The 22,191-nt window shown below is 40.4% G+C and overlaps 1 protein-coding gene across 7 annotated transcripts in view; it reads right to left on the reverse strand.

Annotated features, from left to right (window-relative positions):
• Window positions 1-22,191, reverse strand: part of NELL1 (neural EGFL like 1) — a 452,170-nt gene that overhangs the window by 371,651 nt on the left and 58,328 nt on the right. For all 7 annotated transcript variants that reach the window (XM_050955301.1, XM_050955299.1, XM_050955303.1 and 4 more), the window contains one exon: window positions 2,587-2,683. In XM_050955301.1, the coding sequence (XP_050811258.1) occupies window positions 2,587-2,683 (97 nt within the window). The remainder of the gene's footprint in view (window positions 1-2,586; window positions 2,684-22,191) is intronic.

The following is a 22,191-nucleotide window of genomic DNA, read 5'->3' on the forward strand; positions in this document are numbered from 1 at the left end:
TACCCAATTCTTTCACATACAAATACTAGCACAGCTCCACCACACATACAAAAAAATGCTAATTCTTTTTTACCGCTCTTATTTCCCTGAAGATCTCTGTTTACAATGAGGAAAATAATTATATATTTTATGTGTTAAAACACTGAAACAAATTGCTTTGAAAAGGGAAGGGAGATCCTATTGAGCATGAAAATATATGGATGGAGATACGTACTGTTTATAAACTGGCAAAATTCCAAGCTTTTGCAATGGGTAACCAAAACAAACAAAAAAAAAACCTTAAGACTTCTGAAACTCACAAGCAGGATTAAAAAAATGCAACCAATTACGCATTTCTGCCCTGCAGACAGTTAGTAAAATATTTAAGCAAACATAAAGCAAAGAAAGGCACTTGTCGACTTTCATTATGATCAATAAAAACTGGCAGCTCATTAGCATATCATTAGCTACCCTGCTGTTTCCAAAGTGTTAATGTGTAGAAATATTAATTTACAAATGTATAGTATCCCAGAGTTCCTAGAATCTGGCTGTCTGCATAAAATAAGAATTAAAGATGGGTGAATCCAATATAATTTACTTTTTTCTATGCAGCTCTAAACATATGTTTACCATCTGTGGAATTATGGGAAGCAGCTGAGGTAAAAAACAACAGCTGTAGAATAAAATCATGCCGTTAATTTCACTCCACAGTGACAGTTCAGCTGTTACAACAAGAAATGAAGTCCATGCTAAGTGCAATTCTTGGACCTTAACTTAAATATAAAAGCAAAACAGCGATGGAGGTAGTGCATGCATGCGCACACACACACGTAAAACAGGAGTTGCCACACCAATTACACTATTTAAGCAATACTGCATTTGATATTTTGTTTGGCTGGCTGAAAAATCTACAAAAGTTGAGAAGGGGTGTTCTTCAAAAACTAGTAACTGCAGCATCAATTAAATAATGAATGCTTCAAAAGGAAACTGAACTGGTCGTCAACCATCCTGATAATGGAAAGCCATGCCAGTCTCAAGATGATGTAGATAAGTATATCACTATCCTACGGACTATTTTATCAAATTGATGCTGTTTTGATTTGAATGAATACTTAGATTGTGTTTTGTTATCCAAGATACAAGGTACTTATCAGGAATTCAGCTGTATACCACCCACCAACTGACTAAACTCCATGCTCTTTAGTCAGCAACAGATCCATTGCAATACCTGTGGATCCACTGGACACAAAATAAGATATGACAGTTGGTCAGCTTTAGCTATAACTTTGCCTATGGCACAGATTATTAATTTTTAAGAGTTACAACAACTCAGCCTGGATCATAATGCCAGCAAGGCTTGCCAGGGGATAAAGGGAACAGAAGCAAGAAACAAAAAGGGAAATAGGGTTCCCAGGTCTTAGGGCATTTGCCTCCAAGACAACATTAATTGGGCCTTCCCTATGCATTTTTTGGTCTCCATCCCTACATTGGTCTAGTCCACGAGGATGGCTTGGGCTGTCTCACAACCAGCAGGCATGCACTCTGTCAGCTATGGCAGTGAGGATGACCCATAGGCCACACACTTATTGTTGGTTACCAAAGGAAAATTTTGAAGGAGGAGTTTTGATATCTTCACTCTCCTATGCAAAGAGCATCTCCAACATCCATTTCCAGACCCACTTGTGCATCCCAAAAGCCTGACCTAAGCGCCCTGAACCATTTTCAAATGGTTGTCAGCTTTCCAGGACCTGAGTGTTCATTATACGTGAATGGCAGTTAGAGCAGTGTCTGTCACTGTTCAGATATGAGAACATAGTATGCAATGTGCATGGACCTACAGGGGGGAGATAGTATAGTATGGCTCCCTACTATCAGCAATTCAAACTCTGTGCCACTGTGACCCTCAAAGCCATGCAGCACAAACTATAGCTCATGGATCAAATCAACTGCCTAGAAAATCAGAACTAGTTGATCACTGGTGACATGTGGAAAAGAGGTAAAAAAGAGGGGAAGTTCACTAAGGAAAGAAGTTAACTCTCCTGGGCCTTTCAGCAGGGCACATGCAGTGTGCACAATTGCAAATACCTTCACCATTGTGAATAATGTCAGGCCCACAGAGGACTTTTACCTGATGGAAGTCAAATGGGACCTAAACTGTGAAGGATGGAAACTATGGAGTCCATCAATAGCAGTGAGAGGCTAATGTAGATGTAATAGAGAAGAAGCCCAATTCCTTCTGGTCTATGAATATTAGGAGATGCATCGCTTGGTCACCCAGACCATTGTAAAAAATTATTCTTAAGGTTTTTAAGATAGTGACTCTTGGCTGGGTTCCTAAAACTATGTTCCACAATTTCATTCCAGTCACAAGTGATCCAGGACAATACACTGCAGGAGGACAAGGAATACTTCCTAAGGCACAGTGGAATCAATTGGAGTTGAGAGCACAGTCCACACCATGCAGAATCAGGCCCTTTTGTGACAAGTTGGACCCATACCTGTGTTCCTCAGATACCTACTATCCCTACTGAAATTCCTATGAAGGGAGTGTGCAAGGTAATAAAGCTGAGGTTAGTGCCCTACATTTGCTACTGTATATCTGCTTACCTTAAAAAAACCATGTTTCCTGTTCCGCTGTCCTAGCCATAAACTGCTTCCTGGCGTTAGATTCATTTCTGGAGGATCTATGACACGTTCATAAATCCTGTGGAGGGAAATGTCATTAGTTGGAACAAGTCTTTTTTTTCCCTCTGAAAAAGTCTAATAAAAAAAATCAGTGAAAAAAAGAAATGATATAAAGTTTGGCTTAAAGAAGTCTCTATGATTAAACACCCATATATAGTACCAATTAATTTTTTTTGCTGAAGTGTAATGAATAATAGTAATAATAATCCTTGACAGTTTATATAACACCTATTATTCAGACTCTCAAAACACTTTAAAATAGTGAGTAAAATATTATCACCATTTTACAATATGGAAAACTTAAGCATGGAGAGGTTAAGTGCCAGCAGCAGAGCCAGGAATTCAACAGAAGACTCTGGACTCCCCTTCCCTTTGCTTTGACCACTAGCTATAGTACCACTCTTATACAGCCAGGAGGCACAGACCCTCTGCCTTATATCAGAACAAGTGTGGTACTATAGGGAGGCTAAGGAAGATGATGAAATATATTTCCATTACTCTCTAACTCATATTGTTCCATAATCATACCAGCAAGCCAGTCAATTGAATAGGCTCTGAACATGTCAAGTTATTTCACTTGTAATGTATCTGTTTGTTTAATAGGAAATGGATGAATGGGTTTTTTTCCCTTCCTCTCTCCCACATTAGCATGACAGCTGTAGCTTTAAAATGAATGCGAGCAGTTTCCAATATAAAATACAAGTCCATCAACAACTCACTACACAGTTATCCTTCAATTTACACTTTCACTACTTTTCCAGTTTGTTCGAGCTCAGGCTCAACTAATGTAATCATTGCTTTTATTTTCTGAGCTCCAAAATGATCTGAGTTTTGAAGAACTTTAGCAAAAGCACCGCTAAATTTAAACATCAAAATGAATGCAGTCAAAAATAAAGACATGTACTCCCTGCACATTTGTTTATCCTGAGAAGGAGGAGGAAACAAACAGCTTGCCAGAATAAGGGGAGAATAATCTGGCTAAAAAAGCCACAGAAAGGAAAAAAACTTTGTATTTTTCAGAAATCAGGATACGTCTATACTACCCTGCCAGATCGGCAGGCAGTGTTTGCTGTATCGGGGATCAATTTATCGCATCTCATCTGGACACAATAAATTGATCCGCTAATCAACACTCATACTCCACCTCGGCAGAAGGAGTAAGCACAGTCGATGGTGGTGCCGCAGCAGTCGACTCGCTGCCATGAGGACAGCCAGGTAAGTCGAACTAAGATACTTTGACTTCAGCTACACCAACAGCATAGCGGAAGTTGTGTATCTTAGTTCGAACCCCTTCGCTAGCGTAGCCCAGGCCTAAGAAAATAGTTACATTGAAACTCAACAACTTAAGAACATGAGCAGAGAGTTCAAAAGAATTCTTCAAACAATTCTGTGAGTTAATTGCTTAAGTTTATGGTAATTACAATCAACCCTAATTCATCACATTTCTTAACATGCTGCAGTACAAAAAGGCATGCAAAGTTAGATTCAGAGCTCTCGGATATTTTTGTTTTTGCTAGGTAATTACCTATCCTATCTGTAAAATTCTCATGCCGAGCTATTTTACTTATTTGGACAGCAAAATAGGGTGGTATTCTTCCAAACTATGTTATTGGAATTATGGGAATTTTGCACGTATTATTTCTATCAATATTTTAAAATGTAAGCATCTCCTTTCTGCTATAAGCACATGCAAAATTAAACATCTACTCAAATGCAAAACTGCTTTAAAAGGCTGAACAAGGCACAGAATAATTGACATGCTCCTTGAGAAAGCGAGTCACTGAATTACACAGTTACATTAGGAATTTCTCTTTAGATATATAGCACATCTTTATTCATGACTTGGGTTAATAACATCCTCTCTGGAAAGTGTCTAGTCTTTGTAAAATACTAGTCAATATTCCATGAAGAACTCCATTTTCTGTTAACAGACAAAGCCCCAATGTTTTTAACAAAGCAATACAGTGGTTTCTACAACACTTCTTATGAGAGAATATTGGATTTTTATTTACCTGGGCTGGTAACATGCTCTTAAGGGACTCCATGATATCTATCCTCAATTATATAATAAGAATGAATTTTTCAATGTAAAGCATACAAATCAACATGCATTATACTATAGGTCAATAACAGAATATAAGGTAACAAATGAGATACAGGCCAAAGTGGTTTATCTTTGGCTTTCCTGAGGATAAAACAAAGGTTTTTGTCCTTTGTGTGGGAAAGCTATAATAACCTATCTTCCAGTGTCCTTTCAGATGGTCCCATTCATATGGTATATGCTCTGTGGTAATAGACTTCATTTTTCTCTGTACATTATTCTATTCTAATTGCACTTCTGGAGCATCTAGCTTCTCCCTCAGATGACTACTCAGATTAAAAATAAAGGGCTTTGTGCCTTCTTCCATGTAGCTTTTAATGTCTAAGAAGATCTTCATGTGTGTAGGCTCCATGGCAGATATGAAATATATTTTTTCTAGATCATTAAATCTATTTATAATTAATTAATGTGCAGGTGTCAACTGTAGAAATTGATCTGTGTGGGCTTAATTTTTACAAAAAGGGTGTTTGGATGATATCTTATTCATTGATTATGGGAACAAACCTTACTACCACATATTGCTTAAATCAGCAAAACATGAAAAGGCCATTGCAAAACTGCACAGCCTATCACTACAACAAAACATAGGCTACATTCTTGGCAAATTAAAAGATTAAAACTCATATCTTTATTCCTAAAGAAAGAAACAGACTGTAGCAGACCATGAGGAATATCGTACTGCGTACAATACACTGTCAACATGTAAGAACTAAATCCACGACTAAAACAGCACACAGCCAAAATAATAAATAAATAAATAAATAATAATGCAAAGCTCCCCAGGTAGACAAACTAGATACCTTTGATCACAGGATAAGTATCCACATAAACAAAAACCAAAATTGGTATCAAAAAGAAGTTTTTGTATCAATAAATAAAAAGGAATTGATTGTTCATAATAATACAGTGGAGGATTAATAATCCAAGGATTTAATGAAGGTTAATTCAAAGGACTCTACAAATATTAATGAATGAAGTCTCACAACCAGGGAACAGCAGCAGAGTAAGGCTAATTGACTTGCCTCCTACATCAGATCTTCTGCCTCCCAGTTTCATGCCTTAATCATGAGAGCACTACCAGAGTTCTGTAGCACTGCCAGAAAAGGAAGACTTCACTGAGACTAAAGCCCGCCCCCCACAACCCCTGAAGAAGTTTATGAATGACATTTGCTAATGGAGGAAGCCCTGGAGGAGGACTTGGGGGCAATGGGCTCTCAAGCCAGTGCAAAGACAGAGGGCTATGCGCTGAAGACTCCATGTCTCATGCAAATCCATCGAGATCTGTGCAGCTCTAAAATGACCTTCCATGCTTTTTGTTATTGAGGGGGAGGGGCTAAGTACCCTACTTCTCAGGAGAGCAAACTCTGCTCCCCTTCCCCCACACACACATGGATTTTATGGTAGGAGGAGTGATCTGGTCATGAAACAGTGTGCTGCTCCCAACTAGTTCCAAAAAAACCTTTACAAATTCCTTACATGTCTCTCCCTTGTTCCACACACTGGGTGTCTCTCTCTCCCAGTTCCCTTCTATGTTAGGTTGTTTCTCTTCTCCTTTTTGTGTTGTCTACCATTCTACCATTGTTCTATTTTCTGTCAAATGATTAAAGTATATAATACCCATACAAATAATATACCTACATTAGCTGCACAGTCAAGCTCATCAAAGAAAGGTATGCAAATCAAAGAACATATTTCACAAGCAAGCATCTCAAATAGTCATCTGTATGAATAGCCAGCATGACGCAAGGAATAGAATCATACAGAAAACTTTGCTTTTAAAATTATATAAGATCTATCAGGGGGATAATTGTAAAATGTTCATAAAACACCATAAGTACATGCACACTTCCCATCATACATGAGCACACTCCATAATAAATTATATTAGGTACTTATATAGCCTCCACTACCTCATCATATTTAATGTATTTTCCCTCCCAATGTTCTGTGAGGTACGGAAGTATTTTTATCACCATTCTACTGATGGGGATCTGACTCAGAGTCAGAGGGTATGTCTACACTGCAGTGTATGCCCAGGCTCAGACTCAAGCCCAAGTCCCCCTTCTGTCTATACACACACATCTATTGGACTCAGGCCAGCAAGCCCTCTGGACCTGAGCCCTTGGACCCAACAAGAGGGGTTTAAGCCAGAGTCCCAGTGGGATTTGGCTCCACAGTGCATCATTTTACAGCATGGACAGAGCTTGGTCCCGGGTCCATCAGATTCATGTCCAGAGAGTATTTCACAATCCCATGGGCCAGTGTTCATATCCTTTCTATCCCAAGACTAGCCAATCAACTTGCAGAAAACTGAAGAAAGTGTCTGGTTCAAATACAGCTGCTCAGCTTTTAATTCTTCCATTTAATTATGGATTGCTGAGCTCCAGAGTGAACCTGCAGTAGCTTCAGCCATCTACAGGAAGAAGTCCTTTGCCAAGCATACGGCTATGTGGTCACAGGACCACAATCAGATTCTGATAAATCTGTGGTGCAAGGCAAGCAACATGTTCAACTTCAGTAAGAGTATCAGAAATGACCACATGTACCAAGAAATAGCTAACAGAAAGCCAGGGATGAAAACTGTACCTCTGGGAACTCTCTGTCATCCTGCCTCTTTTATGAGGACTTTGACTGGGTGCTGCGTACTACACCAAGCCCCAAGCGGTTCATAATAGCCTGGTCAGCAGAATGGTGACCTTCTGATCCCTGAATCTAGTATAGCATAACTGGGGAGCCAGCAGGTGCCAGATCAGGCTAGCAAAGTGACTATGCTGTTCACACCAGTCCCCAAGGAGGCTTTGCACCAGAGCAGCGGCAGCACATCCTGGGTCCATAGTTGTAGGAGTTGTGTGGTGACCCTCCAGAGACGCAGCCTCCTGGAAGTTGAAACCAACAGCAGAAACAGAAGACACAGAAGTAGCCCCAGTGCCTGGTATGTGCTTGGCTCCAGGTATGTTGTTTTTAATATACAAATGGGAGGGATTTCCAGTTTATGACCCAATGCAATTTTTATTATAAACTATGAGTAGCAGTGTATATCCGATAATGGAGAAATGCACACGAGCAACTTGGCATCACCCCACCACAAACTGGAATTCAAAATGGAGACCAGGAAGCACAAATAGTTGAACGAGCACTCAACATTACTATATTACGAGCTACTCACACATTCTTACAAAGATGTACTGGAGTGTTCAAAATAAGAACCATATATTGACTTCCCTTTTAGTACACCACATTGGAGAATTAGCCCATGCCACAGCATTACGAGCCAACTGTAAACAAACTGTACAGGGGAGAGGGGAAATGTAGAGCCTGGATGACAAAAATCAATGTCTGAAATACAACAGGGGGTTGTATGCAGTCCAGTGTGCCAGGGTATCTGTCTATGCCAGGGGTAGGCAACCTATCGCATGCATGCCAAAGGCGGCACGTGAGCTGATTTTCAGTGGCATTCACACTGCTCGGGTCCTGGCCACCAGTCTGGGGGGCTCTGCATTTTAATTTAATTTGAAATGAAGCTTCTTAAACATTTTTAAACCCTTATTTACTTTACATACAACAATAGTTTAGTTATATATTATAGACTTATAGAAAGAGACCTTCTAAAAACATTAAAATGTATTACAGGCACACAAAACCTTAAATTTGAGTGAATAAATGAAGATTCGGCACACCACTTCTGAAAGGTTACCAACCCCTGGTCTATGCAGTTCTTTGAGAGTTCATATCATCATGTGTTTTTGTACGTAGTCCACAGGTAGATGTAGTCAGAGCAGGCTGTATCGTAAACTGTAGGGAGTCAGTAATCCAATATGGACACTAGCACAGCATCCTGTTGATTCCCTTATGAATTTTGACCCAACCCAAGTTGCTGATAAGCTGGAAACTTTTTCCATAGTAAGAACTCCGGAAAGGTAGTCACATTTTGGGGAAGGGCATATTTTCCAGGCCCTCCTCTATAGGACACCTGCCCACTCCACTCATGGATGTGTTGCTCAGTCCTCATATACTTGAAAAGCTCTGAGACAAGCATGTGTGGCTTGCCACCAGTAGCTTGGAATAGAATAACTCTTTGCCATTCAGGAACCTCAAGGATTGTTATGTCCTCCAGAATGCCTGAAAAAAACTGAGACACATTAGGTAATAAACCATAGCAACGTCTCCTCTCCTGCCTACAATGGCCTAAAAAAATGTAAACATATTGCACGTGTATGTTTCAGCTTACTATTGTGCATACTCCTTTCACTCTGATTAACTCTGTTGGGCCCATGAAGCTTCTGGGAATTGAAGCATTCCTCTAAAACTATACTGAAGCTGAGTTTTACAAAGTATCATTTTTTTGACTTCGAGATTCCACAGGCACTGTTTTCTGAGGATGTTCCAAACATTTTTTTTTAAGTACTGAGACAATAAATGTACTGTTTGATGTCTGCTTTCAGGCCCTTTCACCTCAGCACCCCAGCCAGAGTCCAGCAGGATCCTGGGATTTTGAACTGCTATGGACTGGTCAAAGATGAAGCATTTCCATTATGAACTTATGGTAGACCTCCTGGACAGAGCCAACAAGCAGTTACAATATGGAAGGGGAAAGGATTCATGGCAAGTGGAAAGGCACAGACGGGCAGCAGAGCACCAGGAGAGAACTGCGGCATGTGAGGAGAGACTTGCAGCACAGTTTCTGGAGTAGGAATATCGCTTGAGGGAAGAAGACAGAGCTCAGCAGAAAGACCTGTTTGAGAGGCTGCTTGTGCTAATGACCACAAGAATTCAGATTCCTGCTCCACCGGCACCACATCCTGAGTCCCCTCCACAATAGCATGTCTTGCAGACCAGGAACACATTAGACAAAATCATGGTTGGGTGGCCCATGCAAGCAGGACTGAACACTAGCTGGACAGGGTAAATGTACCTCCTGCAGTCCTCCACCCCTGTGCAGCAGCACCAAGAGTATGCTAAACATGGTAGAAAGGGGAAGAAGAAGGTGAGTAGGGGTCCAGGGGACATCAAATGTTGACAACTTATTACCACTGGTTTCCAATATTTTATACTAATCAACATTTGTGTTATGCACTTTATGTTATTACTGGTTTGGGTGTTGGTTTATTACTGGTGTTTTGATGTTGTATAAGCAGCTGGCCCGCCTGAAAATGCTTTAATAGTGTTTTTTGCAACACTGCCATACTCACAAAGGCTTTTGTTTTATTTAAGGAGTCTACTGTCATCACTGCACCACATCATATAATGTGTATTTTGAAGAATAAAAATAAAGACATGAAAAGACACAATTGGAAAACTGCATCCAAACACAATTTCTCAATACATCTATTCAGATCAAACCATAATAAAGCCCCACAATTCATGTCACACAAACCACCATCCCCCACCACATTGATTGGCAATCAACTCATCCACAATAAACAGTTCATGACAATCACACACCCCCATTCATAGCATACAGCAAGAATACTTCATTTACTGTAAAAACTGCTGCACAAATAGATCCATAAACATACTATTCTCCCTCTTCCACAGCAAGCATACTAAGCATCCCTGATTTCGGTTTCCCGTGTGCATCCTGCTAAAGCTGTGACAGGTGCACTTTCTGGCTGAATGTACCAGTTCAGCAATCTATTACTGAAGGGGCTGGCAACCTTCGGCACGTGGCCCATCAGGGTAATCCGCTGGCGGGCCAAGAGACTTTTTGTTTACATTGACCATCCACAGGCATGGCCTCCTGCAGCTCCCAGTGGCCGCGGTTCACCATTCCCGGCCAATGGGAGCTGCAGGAAGGCAGTGATTAAGCAGGACTCTGATAAATGGGTTATATTTTAAATCCAATAAGGTAATACTTCAATTAGAAAACCCCAAATCATTTAATTTTTTTTAATTAAAATACCCGACATTATTAAACATAAGCAGTATTATTAAATATTCCAGCATTGCTCTTAGAACAGTACATCCATGCTTTATATGAACTAGGTTTACCTGATTCCTGAGGTTTCTTTACTGTGAACTTTAATAAGAACAAACCAACTTTAGCTTGTGTTTTGCTGTGTCTAGAGTTGCAAGCTGAATGACCCTTATGTCCCAATCCCTAGTTTCCTCAAAGAGGCACTCAGATCCTACTATACTCCTGGGTTGGAGATAACTGGTCCCACCAGGCGTGGCTGCCAGGGAGAGTCCGATGAAGCTGTACATTTCTGTGCAGGGTTCTAGTATCTGACACTAGAGTGAATCATCAAAAAAGAGTCCTACATCTCTCAGCTTGATCCTAAAGTTTGCCACCCCATTACACGCATGTTCCCCTGTAAACATACTTTTAGCTTACCTTGTTTGCATCCATCTATAGCTTTAGAGTCTTTAAATGTGCTGAGATTGCTTAGGTCACATTCCTGAATCCAATAGTCTTTAACAGCATAGCCAATATTTTCAGAAGTGTCCTCTTCATTTGGGTGCCTCAATGTCTGTTTCAATCTGAGACACCAATTGGGTCTGATTTTCAGAGGTGCTGAGCACCCACAATTCAGCTGGAGTTTCAGGTACTCAGCACTTCTAAAAGTCATGCCATAGGCTCTTAACATAGGCCACCCAAAAATCAAACTTTGAAAGTTTGGCCTGTTTATTTTGTGCATCCCAGCAGCATGAAGAAAGTGCTGATTATAGCAGGTCATTAAACAAATCTCTAGCTGTAAGACTGCAATATTGGCATTTGTCTGTGTTTTCAGTTCCTCTGAAAGGATTAAGAACTGCTTTTGGAAAGGGATCCCAGGTTGTCTCTACATGCTTCTCTTTCTAACAGTTGTCTATATTCTTCCCAATGAAAATATGCCAATACCTTATGTGATTGTTTTTTTAATAGTGTTTACAGATAGGATGCATTATTTGACAAGTCTTTCAGTTTTGTAACAAGTTTAACTCAACTATTCATCTAGATTTCAGCTCTCTGTTTCTGATAAAAAATAATCTTCTTGTGAGAAATTCTGATTTTTCATGATGTCTCCTCTGTCATACTATAGGAGTTCACAATCGCTGAACAAGAGGAAAGCAATTTAGATAAAACTCAGGTTTTGTAGGAAGGCTGTTGCTATTAAATTTGGAACATACAACAGCCAACTGTTTAATCAAAAAGTTATTGTTCGGCTCTGGAGGGTGAAAAAGGGAGGTGTCATATAATAGCATTTGTGCTAAATAAACTAGAAAATGCTTGCTCAGATTTAAAGTTCTTTTCAAGCTCAAATTTAATCATTTAAACTATAATGGTACATTTCTGATAAACCATTTCACTGATTTTCTTATTACGATCATCAAGATAAGCTTCCCTACTTATCAGTTTAATTATCCTTTCCCTTGCTGATCTCCCACACTACAAAATTTAAAAATAAAAAGCGTATCCAAAAATGTTTCTTTAAACAACTTCTTTCAACAACAGAGGAAGTTAACTTTCAATTCACTATAAAAAGCGTAAGAATGAGACATAACAAAATAAAATTGAGGTGTTTAGAAGAGAACAGTAAAGTGTTTCTTTTGACAAAACACACATATGCACAAGGCAAACCCTAAAGAGATGCTAACATGTCCAGTTTGACCTGGTTTTTTTTTAAATGTTCACTTGGAAAATATTCTCATTTAAACCTAAGTAATAATAAATATTTCAAATGTAAGCAACTAAGCTGACATTTAGAATGTCTGTAAATGGGTTCGCTCATTGCAGGAGCACCTCCCTGTGACCAAACCTGGCATAGTGGCTGTCTCCCTGTATGGTGCTCCTGCTGACAGTCACTTCTTTACAGGGGTGCTCTCCCTTCTCACAACTTGGCCCTCCAGCTAGGTCACACTTTGTTACCCCAGAAGGGGTGGACTAGAGTCCAACAACTCTATAGTTAAATGGCCTTCTGTCTGTCTCTGTGCTCCCTGGCCCTTACACCCCTAACCTCAGAGTGTTTCACCTCAACTTCCTTGGTGGCTGGTAGAGAAACTAGGCCCTCACTCTACTGTGGGTTCCAGACCTGAGACCCATACCTACCCAGACAAGGTCTACTCCCTCAGACTTCTTGCTGCTTCCCTGGACCTCTTCTATTCCCCAGAGATTGACTGCACATTCTCTCCCTGCAGCCCCTTTCTGCTCTAAAAAAAAAAAAAATGCCTCACTGCTTCCTAGCTTTATAATCACCACCCATCCCTTCCCCAGCTTGGCTTCATTATCATTTACAGCTGGCTCTCTCTCTCTGGCAGATGGGCCAGGTATGTAAACTGGCCTTTCAGGCCCATGTTAACCCCTTGCCTACATGGCCCCATGGCCTACATGGTGTACACACAGCATCGCAACCTCTAACAAAGCTATGGATGACTCTTTTATCCTTGCTTTTTTCACTATTAAACTACAAATGACCACTGACATAATATCCATAAGAAAAGTTGACTGTGCTTGCTAGTTTAGGGGCAGCACAATTAGTGTAAGACTTTTAAGTGAGGGGAGCATTAGTGCAGCAAGAATCAACAGGAGATTGCGTAAAACAGTCCTAGAAAAGCCACTGGGTTATTACTGATGCACAGAAGAGGAGAAGACCTATTAAAACATATGGTGACTACAATATGGAGGGCAAACATTCATACTAATAGTAGCACCTACCTCTTATATAGGATATTTCATCAATTCATCTCAAAGGGCTTACAAAGGTGATCAAAATCATTATCCCCATTCTACAGATGGGGAAACTGAGTCACAGAGAGACTAAGTGACTTGTCCAAAGTGACCCTGGCTGTCAGTGCCAGAATAGAGTGAACAGGACCCTAGTCTTCTGAGTCTATTAGGCCACACTGCTACCCCATCTTCATACTAACAAGTAGAGCAGTCACAAAAGTAAAGGGTCCCAGTGTAATGACTAGAATCAGATACACCGTGGGAAAGTATTGTGGGAAAATACTCAGGATAAAATATGCCTAAATTCCCTGATTTTCAGAAGAGCTGAACTCCAGTTTAAGTCAGTATGAATTTAGATGACTAACTTTAACCATCTACATTTGAAAATGTTAGCCATACGGCTGAAACTTCTCTCCTCTAGTTCCGGAAACACAGCTCAGTTTTTACCAGCAACACTTCTGCTACTGCAGTCTTTGACCTCTCTTAAGCAGACACTGCTAACAGTCTGAATGTAGTACCAAGTAGCAGTGATTTTTATGATGCATGCAAATATCCACCAGGGAGTAGGAGACAACCACCAAATTCTGTTTTATTTGTGACCTAAAACTGGTCTAGAACTCATATCTCCAAAGGAAAAAGAACAGCTTGTATATTAAAGACCTGAGCCATAGCCCACTGGAAGTCAATGCCTAAAACTTCCCTTAACATCGATGGACTTTGGATCAGGTGCCAAACAATACCACCTAAATGCCTCTGCTACATATTACTAGCAGAACTATCAATATTGGGCTCTTTCCCAGTTATTACCATACCAATACCCCCTAGAGTAATCCTTTCCCAGAAACTATCTCAGTAACTGCCTAGAAGCTGAATCTCTAGAATTACGTCTCAGATACCAATAATCATAAAATCTAAGAATGAATGACTAGAAAAGGAAATCCTGGCAAGTGAAGGAGGAAATTAATATGATGGGTCCTCCTAAGGGGGAAGAAAGAAGAAAATCCAAAAAAAAAATCAAGCAAAAAGAGAAATCTTCAGGCAGAATGGGATCAGGATGGGCAATAAATAAAAACTAAACAAGTGTCTATGAAACAAAAAAAAAAAAAGACATAATCCCATCCTATGACTTGATAGTGATGATTCATGCTCACTGATCCCATGTGACTGGGACACGGCACTGCTGGTGCACCAAAAATACCACTAATTTAGAACAAAAATGTCAAAGCATTACATGTATATTTTACCATCATGACACAGAAAATCTAAGGACACTATTTCTGTTTTGCAACAAAGCACCGAAAAGTGAACCTTAGAAAATCTGAAACACTTTCCACAAGATATGTATGCAACATTTGCAAAGCAGTAAATCCTCCCACAGTGTGGAGATGTTCGCCTCACTACAGCTGCATTCTGTGTACCTGAAGGCATATCTTCGAAGCCTTAAGGTTTTGCTCACAACAAGCATGAGTCAGAAAATACTGGGCCTGATTCTCCTCCTATTTGCTCCTATGTAAACCAGAAAGTCAATGGGTAAAAACAATACGAGTAAAAACAATGGGGGAGGAGGAGGAAGAAAAGAACAAGAACTGGTAAAAGTGAGAGAATAACCAGACTCCAAAACTGAGCTACACTGTTATGGAAAATAAATGTAAAATAAAAGAAAACCATGGCCCTGTCACTGTCAGATTCCCTGCTAAATATCTAAGTTTTGCTTTCCAGAATCACCCGCTGAGTAGTTAATCGCCTTACAGAATATCTTGTCACAGGAGCATCTTATCAAGAGAATAATGTCATAATAATTTACCCATAATCAAAATAATCTCATCGATATTCCAGAGTCAATTTCTCACAAAGGGAAGGTAGGTACAAGATAACGAGCCACAGGATTGGCTTTGAAGCATTATATATTTGCTCCCATGTTCCTATCAAACAGTCTTCTCATCCAATTTTTTTTTTTTTTAAGATACTGTGCAATGACATGGCAGTCTCTCCAGAGACAAACCTGGCCTCTTCCATTAACCATTTCCTTCCTCTCATTCCATAGGCATTGCTTACATTCTTAGCTAGCTTTATGAACTCACTTGTGGTGAGGCGATATAATCCTCATCTCAGTTTTCCCGTGATATTTTCATCCACCTTTTTAATTTCCTGCAATGATGCACTCCCTGTGCACTTTCCATAATGACTAATTAGCCGTGATTACAAGCGTATGCAATAAATGTTACATTGGTTCTAAATTTAAAGTATTGATTTTAGTCTGTAAAACACATGGTTTAGACCCTGAATAACTTACATAGCATCTTTTATTTCATAAAATCATAGAAATGCAAGACTGGAAAAGACCTTGATAGGTCATCTAGTCCAGTCCCTCGCACTGAGGCAGGACTAAGTTCTATCTAAACCACACTTGACAGGTTTTTGTCTAATCTGTTATTAACAACGTAAAGTGGCGGAAATTTGACAGCCTCCCTCAGTAATTTGTTCCATAGCTTACCTACCCTTATAATTAGGAAGTTTTTTCTAATGTCTAAACGAAATGCTGCAATTTAAACCAATTACTTTTTGTCCTGTCCGCAGTGGTTAAGAACAACAATTTATTGATGCAATAACCTTGGAATTCAGATCACCCGGGATCTCATAGTAACTGGGATATGTGGGTGTTGAGAAAGATAGATAATATACAGATTGGGAGCAGAACACTTTCAATGAAGGGCCCTCAGTTCAGGAACTTATTTCTCTCTGGATCTGACAGACTTCAGAGGTGAAACCTGTCTATGGGAGTTTTTCCATTGACTTCATTGGAGCCAGGATTTCACCCCAGGGATGTTGCAAGACACATCTATCCATTCAGCCTTTAGATTGAGTGACTTGGCTTGGCAAAGTGGCATTTTTCTACATTGTGTTAACTTGATTCGTTATACGTGTTTTTAAATTATTTTATTGTTTATATGCTGAAGGCACACTGTAAACATTGCAAAACAAAATTAATTAATACCACCACATTTTTCCTCTGATTCCTCCCTCCATATCTGGTCTCAGATATGAAAGCCATTCATAAAAATAGAAACATAATTTTCTTTTGTTTTCATGCTCAGAATCAAACCACTTCTTTTTCCTCCCCAACCAGTACAAAAGAACATTTGATTGGGAATACCAAACCAGAGCATGGTCCATAAAGTCCAGGATCTTGCCTACAGAAGTGACCAATACTTGATGCATCATCAAAAATAATAGCTTAATGCAACTATCCAATTGAGCAATATGCTCATGAGGAAAAGGGGCAGGGGAAAACTTTCCTGAATCCCGCGGCAATCAGTTTATTCCTGAAGCATGAGATTAGATTACCCTTATTTCCTCAACTGGCATATTCACAAATTAAGGTTGAGCTCAAATTATAGAATTTGGATCTGGATTTCCGCAGACTTCATAATGATCTCAACTACGCCAGTTTTACCAGCTGTAATTCCAATACCAGAGTTCAACAGCCTATCCTGCCAGAGACTTTTTATTTGATCTCGGTGTGCCTCAATTCCCTAACTGTAAAATAGGGATAACAACACTTCTATACCTCAGAAGAGTGTTATGAGGCTAAATACATCCATGTTTATTAGGTGCTCAGATAGCGCAGTGATGTGAGCCAGTTGAATACCTAGATGCAAGCTGGCCAAAATTTCTAAACATTACTTAGGATGCCTCCATTTCTGGGTATCCATCTTGGAGCACCTTAAAGTAGATTAATATCCAGACAGTGGAATATTAACCTTCTGAAAATTAGGCCCCTTTTAAATTATCTCAGATCAGGCACTGAAAAAGGGAGGCACTCAAAATCGCTAGTCACTTTTACAAATCTGGAGGTGGTTATCTAGACTCCAGTAGTGTTATTCCTGATTTACATCAGCATCAAAAGAGAATCAATCCCATCATATCCCCAACCTTTGGGGGTTTCAGATCATTCAGAAAAATTGGGGAATATTTGTTAAATAGGGACTCAGATCTAGATTTAGGCTTTCCACAGACATTTAAGGAAGTATTCAGAACTGTTGTTTTGGCTCTGGCCCAATCCTTTTACAAATATTACTGTTCATGACCACCTACGACACTGAATTCCATGGGCTGGCTAACCACTCCACAGATGACAGTCCCTTTATTTTTGGGAACTAAATTTACCTGCCTGAATGGCGCACAATAATTATTTTTACAATCTGAAAAGGAAAAACTGTACACATTTGTGATTCTCCCAGTCCCTCAATCTCTTTCCTGTCTCCACAATGCCATTAGTCCTCCACATAAAAAAAAAATGGAAACAAGCAATGACAAAAGATTCCCTCCGAAAAATCCCCACAAATACAATTTCACCATAGCCATGCTCTAGGAAACCACCTCTATTGTGTGGGTTTATTGCTGTGCAATAACTAACATCTAAATATATATTGGAATAATGTAAAAAGTGAATTCATAATATTTGAGAATGGCGTAATATATCTCCTACCACACTTAAGGAAATGACTGAATAACTCATTTGAGCCTTGTCAGTCTTGATTTAAACTTATTTCCTCTACCATTATGCATCCTCTCTCTGGCACACCGGTAGCATACAAAGAAGATTAATACATGATGTCATAGTAAAGCATAACACAATATTATTCCTGTCCTAGTGAAGTCATGAACCTGCCTATCAACATTTTCAGTTTCATGAAAAAGCACTGCAAGTCTCAAGTCTAAAAATACATTGCTATGGTCTCTATTGAACAGAAGTTAGACCCTGCTGCTACCAAGTTCTGGAACTGCTGTGGACCTCAGCAGTCACTGAGCCAAATCATTATTTAGGAAATTAAAAAAAAAAATCAAGGCTGTTCCTCCTCCAATTGAAATTGATGGCAAAATTCCAACCAACTTCAATTGCAATAAGATCATGCTCTAAAAACAGCTGCCTCGGGATTCTGCTGTGCTCTGCTGTGCTCCAACACACAGGGAGTTGTCCAAGGTATCTCTGCTCCATCCCAGTGCCCCTTGTAAGCTAGTGGAGCTCCACGAACAAGTTCATGGAGTTCCCCTTGATGACCTTATGCAGCTACCTCCTTGCAAGAGAGCAAATGGAGCTGTCAATGTCAGCTGGGTAAGGCTACAGCTACACATTTAATTTATTTCATGGCTTCCTTATGGTGCTGATCACCATAACACAGTATCTTGAGTACTTCACAGATACTAATGCCTTCCCCATCCCATCCATGAAACCCGGAAGTACTATTATATCACTATTTTACAGACAGGCAAACTAAGAAACACTGAAGTCAGTAAACTTGCCCAGGATCACACAGGAAGTCTCTGGCAGAACCACAGCCAGAACTAAGATGTACAGTCTGAGAGTCTTCTGCCTTAACCATAAGACCAGCCTTTCTTTACTGAATAATTACCTAGCGTTGCTTATGTACAGTGGGTTAAAAATAATCCTTTTCTAGGCAATGGAGTCACACTGAATGCATCTTGAATACCCTATTGTACCTTGACTGCAATAACTATAATTTTATAGACATGACAGCAACTGACATGTTATCTGGGGATATTGTTTACTCTAAAAGGTTTAGATCCTTCATGTCACACTCAAGGGGCTTTCAGTGGGCAAAGGAGAAAAAATAATTTCCAATAAATACTTTAGGCCAGATACTGGGTATGCCTACAGCACACTGTACACAACACTCTACCTGATTAACCTCCTCTCTGATCACTCCTGCCACTCTACTTGGCAGAATCTTAAAAGGACAAGAACAAGGAATAAAGAAAGCAATGCAACAGAACTGGGTCATGGACCACATATTTAAATGAGGAAGAGGAATCATCCAGCTCTGTAAAGCATCCTCCTGTTCCTCCAGTAAAAAGCTTCGTACAGCAGGTAAGGCAATAGAATCACTCTTTTAAACAAATTTCCCACCTTACTATTTACTATATTTTGGTTGGTTTGGTTTTCTTGTTTGTTTTTTTGTTTGTTTGTGTTTCCAATTTAAAAAGTTCTCATTGCTCATGCACTTATTATTCTGATGCTCTACTCCAGCAGGAGAAACATAAATGGAGCAGACAACATATTTTTCTCAGATGGACCCCACTTCTTAGTCTGCTTGGTTTCCATTTCTCTTTCTCTTAAAAAAAATACAGGAAATAACCAAGAATATCCATCAAAACCAAAGGTTGCTCATTTTCTAAGTACCTTAAAAACTTCAGTTGCATGTTAAAGGCACATCAGCAGGTTTATCTGTCTCCCATTAACCCTTAATATTTGTAACACATCACTGGCTCTGTGCAAACATTTGTTCCCTCCCATTGCTATTCAAAGGCCCAAAGCAAAGGCCACTGAAGTTAATAGAACAGTTCTGATTGACTTCATCAGACTTCAAAACCCAGGTCCAAATCTTTCTACCTGTGTGAGCACCTCAGAACTCCAATATCAGACTCTGTAACGGTTCTTACTCCGAGACTCTTCCAAGAGCAATCAAGACATGGGAAGAGCAGATGTTAAAATGACACACACTAGGGCAAACTTACAGCCTTTGATATATTCACCTCACTACATTCATCTCATTAGTGCAAAGTAAAAGGTAGCAAAGGCTTTCACTAATTGTCAAGTATCTTCCTTTCGCATATCCAGATACAAAAAGGACAATTTTACACTGAATTTGAAAGACTATGGTCAATGATTAATCAAGCAACAGGTGTCAATCTGATAGTCTGAGTCAGCAGGATGCGGATGAAAGGGCTGGGGGAGGTACAAAAATGGATCGGAGGATTTGTTCAAGATTTAAAGGCTCTCCTTTACCTCCTGGCCCGTTCTCTAACTTTTAAAGGCAGGAACTACCCTTTAGTATCAAGCCAAACCTTGTCACTAATTAGAGAGCTGATTTTCTGATCCTGACTGCACATACACTCATGACACACACACATAGCCCTTTTCACATCCTCTTTTAATGCTCTAACTCGTGCACGTGATAGTTTCTAACATTTGAAAGTGACACTTTTGCACATTCCAAGTCCACCATCTGCTCCCTCACAGATGTTCAATGCTTTCCAGTGTATGCAATGATATTAGTACCCAAAAGGATATATGTAGGTGTGCACATGCATAAAACTGCACATGTGTAAGTGAGGGCGGTGCTGAGGCCCCAGTGAAAATCAGGCCCTACACTAGTCAGAGTGGCATTTTTGGTTCTCTTGGCTAGTAGTTATTTAATTAGATACACATCCCCAGTATTTATTTAGGCTGAACTGAAAGATTGCAGCAGGGAGAGCAGCACATCCTAAGGAAGCAAAAAGTATTCATCTATTGACTAAAATAGCATTCTCTTCTCCTGTGATTTAATTTGTTCGTTCGATTAAGTCCATAGAGGCACTGCTTCTTATTAGGCTTTCAGGAATTAGCTCAAAGCCTATGACACTAAGCCATCCTAAAATGTTGACATTTATATATAAAAATCTACCCTACCTAATACAAGATTCCATGTGTACTTTCAGCTGTAGTTTTTCTCCCACTAAAGATTAGGAGGGCTCAGATTTTTTGGCAGTTCTCAACAGTATCCTTTGCTGGCATTCTCTGTTTTTACGCACAACAGATCACTTTCATCTTCTGTAACCGGGCACAACTCACCCCCGCGGTGCCTCCTGCTGGTTGCTTTGGGAATTAGCTCAAATTCCAGCTCGGAGCGCCCTCTGCAGGCCAGTGATCCGCCTTTTGGCTACTGGCCCTGTGTCCCTCCCTGGACCCCGGTGCCCCTTTTGGGTGGGGTTCTGCCCCCTGGCAGTAACCCCTTCCTCTTTCTTAGGGGTTTCCCCTCCCTGGGAACCCCTCACCCTCTATCCCCACTTTGCCTCAGTGTCTTGGCAACTGCCCAGTCATTAGCTAGCCCCACGCCCTGGGGCAGACTGCAGTATTAGCCTCTCATCATCAGCAAAGGGGGTTGGACCTGCTGCCTTGGCCTACCCCTGGGTTGCACCCTGCAACGCCCAGTACCTCTTAGCCTTCTGCTAGGCTGCAGCCTGGGGCTTTCCAGACAGGAGCTCCCCAGCTCCTCTGCCTTTCCCCAGCCCTGCTTCACCCTAGGTACCTTATTTGGTTCCCTGCAGCCAGGCCCTTTCTCTCTCTGAACACAGAGAGAGACTGTCTGGGCTCCTGGCTTCTCTGCCCTTATATAAGGGCCTGTTGCTCAGTTTGGGGCATGGCCCCAGCAGCTGCCACTTCCCCAATCAGCCCAGCCTAAAAGGCTGCTTTCTCTAGCCCCAGCCCTTATCCAGGGCTCTTTTTAACCCCTTCAGGGCAGGAGCAGAGACCCACTCTGCTACACCTTCTTATGAAATTTACTCAAGTCTCAGCAGGACATATCGGTACAATTAAAAAAAAGTTGATTCCCTCTTTGAACGCAAAGGTGTAGGAGGTTAAGATATAAAGCAAACTGTTCATGCCAACACTTGGAGAAAAAACTCTAATTAACTGAATTGAGATGCTACAGTTGAGCCAGGAACTTAAAATCGTCTCTTTTTTTCCTCCCCATTTAAACCTCTACTACATTCTGCCTCAAGCCAGGCTTTAAAGATATTCCCATTGCCTTGGAAGTTGTTGCAAAAGTATAGAACCAAATAGAGATAGATAGTTATGGCTGCATGTTGGGAGCAGAGCTGAGCTGCACCGCCCCAGGGGATACTCCAGAAGAAGAATCCCTTCCCATGCACAGGGGGTGTAGGCTGCACTACTTCACATAATGGCCTGCTCTCCTCTCTGTGCTGGAGCAGATCTGCATCC

This window comes from Gopherus flavomarginatus, chromosome 5, assembly GCF_025201925.1.
Source record: "Gopherus flavomarginatus isolate rGopFla2 chromosome 5, rGopFla2.mat.asm, whole genome shotgun sequence".
Lineage (NCBI taxonomy): Eukaryota > Metazoa > Chordata > Testudines > Testudinidae > Gopherus > Gopherus flavomarginatus.